The following is a 6409-nucleotide window of genomic DNA, read 5'->3' as shown; positions in this document are numbered from 1 at the left end:
AGTTACATGTTCATTTCTACCAGCAGAAGAATTTCTCAAATATCAAGAACTGCAACCCCTCTTCATCCCCCAGAAATAACTCTTTACCTAATTTCAGTCACTTCTAAGCCTAGTTCCCTGGGGTGTGAGCGCAAGGAGTGCCTCATCTCAGATAAAGAGGTACCTTGACCCTCTTCATAAGTGAGCAAACTGTATGTGGTGAAGTCAGAGGTTTCAAATCTCATTTCTATCAATTGCTGCTTTGTGACAAGTGGCAAGTTATTCACATTGTCTAAGACTCACTTTCCTTAAGTGTGAAATAGGGGTACTATCCAGTTCTAAGAGTGGATGTCTACTCCCTGCATTAAGAACGTACAAAGTGCACTGTGCAAACTACAGCCCGTGGCATAAAGTGATGCTTAATATACATTAACTAAATTCTCCTGCGACTGTAATACAATAAGATTTTTTCCACTCCTAGAACACCACTGGCCTTTTAGGCTTCAGTGTCTTCAATCAATCAACGTTCCAACAAATATCAACAGATCATCTTTCTAATGACTGCCCCTGTGTAAAGGATGGGGCCTAAGAGTGAAGTTGTGATCGAAGCCCTTCACATTCAGGAAAAACCTGCCTATACCATCACCTCCCTTGTTCTCCTCAGTACTCCTTATGCACCAGCCACCCTGGCCTGAAAATATTTCAGAAACATACTGTGCATTGATCTGTACACTCACCTTTTCTTATGCTACTTTCTTTCTCTCTTCATTATTAACTTTATGATAAACTACTCAATTTTAAGTATCACCTTATTCAGCTTTCCCACACAGAAATAATAATTTCCTCTGTATATTCATAATCCTCCATTCGTAATTAAAGTGCATACAATAATGTCTCTTATTCTGATTACTTGGAGATATTGTCTGGCTGTCATTCATTACAGTATAGACCACCACCTTTCATATTTGCATGTTTGTTATTTACATGTTCAAAGAAGATGAAGATTACGGAATATGCCAAAAGCTCCTGGTGACATCACAAAGAATGTTGGAGATTTTATCTTCTTCTACCTCTGTGAGTAGGAGGTGAGGTTCTGAAAGTTCTCCCCAGCTATGCCTACTGTAAACCACAGTGGCACTAGCCACACAGTCTTCTGCTTGCTGGGCATCCCTGGCCTACAGGACCAGCACATGTGGATTTCTATCCCATTCTTCATTTCCTATGTCACCGCCCTTCTTGGGAACAGCCTGCTCATCTTCATTATCCTCACAAAGCGCAGCCTCCATGAACCCATGTACCTCTTCCTCTGCATGCTGGCTGGAGCAGACATTGTCCTCTCCACGTGCACCATTCCTCAGGCCTTAGCTATCTTCTGGTTCCGTGCTGGGGACATCTCCCTGGATCGTTGCATCACTCAGCTCTTCTTCATCCATTCCACCTTCATCTCTGAGTCAGGGATCTTGCTGGTGATGGCCTTTGACCACTATATTGCCATATGCTACCCACTGAGGTACACCACCATTCTTACAAATGCTCTGATCAAGAAAATTTGTGTGACTGTCTCTCTGAGAAGTTATGGTACAATTTTCCCTATCATATTTCTTTTAAAAAGATTGACTTTCTGCCAGAATATTATTATTCCACACACCTTTTGTGAACACATTGGCCTAGCCAAATATGCATGTAATGACATTCGAATAAACATTTGGTATGGGTTTTCCATTCTAATGTCGGTGGTGGTCTTAGATGTTGTACTAATTTTTATTTCCTATATGCTGATTCTCCATGCTGTCTTCCACATGCCTTCTCCAGATGCTCGCCACAAAGCTCTCAACACATGTGGCTCCCATGTCTGCATCATCATCCTCTTTTATGGGTCTGGCATCTTCACAATCCTTACCCAGAGGTTTGGACGCCACATTCCACCTTGTATCCACATCCCGTTGGCTAATGTCTGCATTCTGGCTCCACCTATGCTGAATCCCATTATTTATGAGATCAAAACCAAGCAAATCCAGGAACAGGTGGTTCATTTTTTGTTTATAAAACAGAAATAACTTTGGTTTAAGAACTGAGTTTTCAGAATCTCTAGCTATCTGGTAAGTGGGTATGAAAGTGGTAGATGGGAGAGGTCAGCTGATACCGTAGGAAATAGCTCAGTGAGTACGATGCCTGGAGCAAGGTCAACTGGGAAGTTACAGGGCTTATTCTTCCATTTTTTAAACAACCTAGGAAAGCAATGCAATGTTTGACTGAACAAACTACCTCCTGCACAGAGCCTGAGAGAGAATAGATTGATTTTTCAGAAGTCATGTATCCTTAATAGGACAACACTATCATAATCTTCGGAAATAAAGTGGGAACAGTGCTCTGGCATTGGAATTTGTTCAGCCATCCTGTACTGGGTTTCTGAAGCTCTGAGACACGTTGTATTCATGTAAAGTCACGTACAAACCTCCATTCTTTTATGTCCTTCATTCTAGCTAAGTGACATTCTTAGAATCAGTGATTCCTAGGTTTTCCATTTATTTCTATTATGTTATAATTTATATCCTATGAACATGAATGTCTATAATAGAGGATTGCAAATAAATTATGTGATTCATATTTTGCAGAACAACCCTTGAGGAACCTGAGTCTGATCATTTTTGTGTTGGGAAATGACATATGGTTTCTGAAGGTGTGGTGTGCGCAGGGGAAATGCTGAAGAAAGGGAACTCCTTCATTCTCAGTGTCAGGCTGTGTTCTTCAATGATCTCCTCCTCAGGAGGACATTCAAGATGTCTATTCACGTGAATTCTGCGTGCTTTTACAACCACACTTCCCAATACCTTCTATGCAACCTGAGCTTTAGATACACCAGGCCATTAATTTGTCAGTTTTCTCAGGTTATACCATACTCTTCGGGTACTCTGCCTTCTCTTGAGATAACCTCCATCAACTTGTGGAAAACTCTTATTCCTCCTTTCATATCTAATTCTCATGTCATCTCCTCTGTGACATTTTCTCCAATCACAATTCCTTCTCAGTGTATTATAGTTGATACTTTTTTTATGAGAAAAATAGCATATTGCTCATATTTTTAACACTTATTTTATTAAAAGCCTATGTTACTTCTAGGAAGCATTAGAAATTATGAAAAAAACTTGAAATGGAGCTCATAAAACTATAATCTTAGAGCTTTCAAGCAATTTTACTGTTAAAATTTGTTATATATAGCTATACATCTTTGTTTATAAATTTACATATCTATACATCTGTATCTATATCTGAATCTGTATTTGTATTTATTTTCATCTGTATCAATTTGTATACCTATTTGCTAAATATTATAATATGATAAGTATGTAGAATAGTGACTATACTATAGTTGTAGTCTATAACCTAATTTTTCCCCTTTATAAATTTAAAAATTTTTTTATTGAAAAATGAAATTATATTTATCAGTACAACATGTTTTAAAATATGTATACATTGTGGAATGGGTAAATTGAGCTAATTAACATATACGTTACCTCATTTGTTGTGGTAAGAAAATTTAAAACCTGCTCTCTTAGCAATTTTCAAGAATGAGATACATCTCTTTTAACTATAATCACCGTGTTGTACAATAGATCTCTTGAACTTAGTTCTCTTATCTAACTGAACTTTTGTGTCCTGTGACCAACATCTCTCCATCCTCTACTCCTTACCCCACCCCAGGGTCCTAGCCACAATTCTACTCTACTTCTATGTGTTCAACATGTGAGTAAGATAATGGGGTATTTGTCTTTCTGTGCCTGGCTTACTTCATTTAACATTATGTCCTCTAAGTTCATCCATGTTATTGCAAATGGCAGAATTTCTTTCTTTTATAAGACTGAATAGTATTCTATTATGTGTATATACTACATTTTCTATATCCATTCATCCATCGATAGACACTTATTTTGAGTCCATATCTGGGATATTGTGGATAGTGCTGCAATGAACATGAGAATGAATATGTCTTCAACATACTGATTTCATATATTTGGATATATACACAGTAGTGAGATTGCTGGGTCATAGATAGTTCTATTTTTAATTTTTTTATGACTGTCCATACTGTTTTCCATAATAGTTATACTATCTAACATTCCCACCAACAATGTGCAAGAGTTCCCCTTCTCCCCATTCTCTCCAACACTTTTTATCTTTTGTCTTTTCGTTAATAGTCATTCTAACATGTATGAGGTGATATCTCATTGTGGTTTTAATTTGCATTTCCCTGATGATTAATTTTGTTGACCTTTTTCTTTTCTTCATTTACCTATGGGCCATTTGTATGTCTTATTTGAGAATTGCCTATTTAGGTACTTTGCCCATTTTTTAAGAAGTTTATTCCCTACTATTGGGTTGTTTGAATTATTTATATATTTTGGCTATTAACCCCTTATCAGATAAAGGTTTGCAAATATTTTCTCCCATTCCATAGATTGCCTTTTTCCTCTGTTATTTCCTGCCTATGCAGAAGTTTTTCTAGTTTTAAATAATTCTGCCAATTTTCATTTTTGTTGCCTATGCTTTTGGATTCTTATTCAAAAAATTATTGCCCAGACCAATGTCATGAAGCTTTTCCCCCATTTTCTACTAGCTGTTTTAGGGTTTCTAGTCTTACGGTTAAGCCTTTAATCCATTTTGACGTAATTTTTGTATTTAGAGTGAGATAAGGATCTAATTTTATTCTTTTGTTTGTGGATATTGAGTTATCCCAATACCATTTATTAAAGAGACTGATTGTCCCCCTTGTCTGTTCTTGCCACCTTTGGCAAAAGTCAATTGACAGTAAATGTGTGGAATTATACCTAGGCTCTTTAGTCTGCTCCATTGGTCTTTGTGTCCTTTTGTTAATGTTAGTACCTTGCTGTTTTAATTACTATAGCTTTATAATATATTTTGTAGTATATTTTGAAGTCAGGTATTATTATACCTCCAGTTTTGGTTTTTGTATTTTATTTTTCATTTTTTACTTGAGAGTGCTTTGGCTATTCAAGGTCTTATATGGTTCCATAATAATTTTAAGGTTGTGTTTTCTATTTCTGTGAAGAATGTCATTGGTATTTTGATAGGGACTACACTGAATCTGTAGATTGCTTTGGGTAGTGTGGATGTTTTAACAATATTAATTCTTCCAATCCATGAACAGAGAATATCTTCCCATTTATTTGTGTCTTCTTCAGTTTCCTTCATCAATGTTTTATAGTTTTCAGTGTACAGGTTTTTCACTTCCTTAGCTAAATATATTCCTAAGTAACTTATTCTTATTAATGCTATCATAAATGAAATTGTGTTCTTGATTTCTTTTTTAGATAGTTTCTTGTTAGTGTATAGAAAAGCTACTAATTTTATGTGTTAATTTTATATCTTGCTAATTTACTGAATTTTTATCAGTGCTAACAGTTTTTTGGTGGAGTCTATAAAGTTTTCTTCATATACAATCATGTCATCTGCAAACCAGGGACAATTTAACTTCTTCCTTTTTGATCTAGAAACCTTTTATTTCTTTCTCCTGCTGAATTGCTCTGGCTAGGACTTCCAGTACTATGCTGACTAGAAGTGGTCAGAGTGTGCATTTTTATTATGTTCCTGACCTTTGAGGAAAAGCTTTAAACTTTTCCTCACTGAGTATGATGTTAGCTGAAGGTATGTCTTATATGGCCTTTATTGTGTTGAGGTGCATTCCTTCTATATGTAATTTGTTGAGAACTTTTTTCATGGAAAAAAAAATGTTGAATTTTGTTAAATACTTTCTCCATCTATTGAGATGACCATATGATTTCTGTTCGTCATTCTGTTAATATGGTATATCATATGTGTATGTGGAAACATCTTTACCCTATGGATAAATCTCACTTGATCTTGATGAATGATAATTTTTATATGTTGTTGAATTCACTTTACTAGTATTGTTGAGGATTTTTGCATCTATGTTTATATTTGTTGAGGATGTTTGTGTGTAATTTTTTTGAGACAGTATCTCGCTCTGCTGCCCAGGCTGGAATGCAGTGGTGTGATCATGGCTCACTTCAGCCTCAACTCCTGGGCTCCAGCAATCCTCTTACCTCAGCCTTCCAAGTAGCTGGGATTACAGGCATGCACCACCTTGTCTAGCTACCTTTTTCTATTTTTTGTAGAAACACGGTCTCACTATGTTGCCTAGGTTGGTCTCAAACTTCGGGGCTCAAGTGGTCCTCCTGCCTCAGCCTCTCAATGTGTCGGGATTATAGGTGTGAGCCACTGCTCTCAGAGTAATTTTCTTTTATTGTATGGTCCTTGTCTGTCTTTCGTATCAGAGTAGTCCTAGCCTCATGAAATGAGTTTGGAATTTTGCCCTCTTCTTCAGTTTTTTGAAAGAGTTTGAGAAGGACTGGTTTTCTTTCTTCTTTAAGTGTTTTGTAGAATTCATGAG

The 6409-nt window shown here is 36.4% G+C and overlaps 1 protein-coding gene across 1 annotated transcript; it reads left to right on the top strand.

Annotated features, from left to right (window-relative positions):
- Positions 1–1000: 1000 nt before the first annotated feature.
- On the top strand, positions 1001–2124 carry LOC101132106 (olfactory receptor 52B4). The gene has a single exon (XM_004050505.4). It carries the CDS (start codon positions 1092–1094, stop codon positions 2034–2036), a length of 945 nt encoding a protein of 314 aa, XP_004050553.1. The 5' UTR covers positions 1001–1091; the 3' UTR covers positions 2037–2124.
- The last annotated feature ends 4285 nt before the right edge of the window (positions 2125–6409 follow it).

The sequence above is a fragment of the Gorilla gorilla genome, chromosome 9, assembly GCF_029281585.2.
Source record: "Gorilla gorilla gorilla isolate KB3781 chromosome 9, NHGRI_mGorGor1-v2.1_pri, whole genome shotgun sequence".
Lineage (NCBI taxonomy): Eukaryota > Metazoa > Chordata > Mammalia > Primates > Hominidae > Gorilla > Gorilla gorilla.
Note: the sequence above shows the minus strand (reverse complement) of the source record. Positions and strands in the feature narration are given on the sequence as shown.

What these genes read in the sequence shown, in the direction of transcription:
- LOC101132106 (XM_004050505.4), top strand. Translation starts at nt 1,092, where the DNA reads ATGCCTACTGTAAACCACAGTGGCACTAGCCACACAGTCTTCTGCTTG.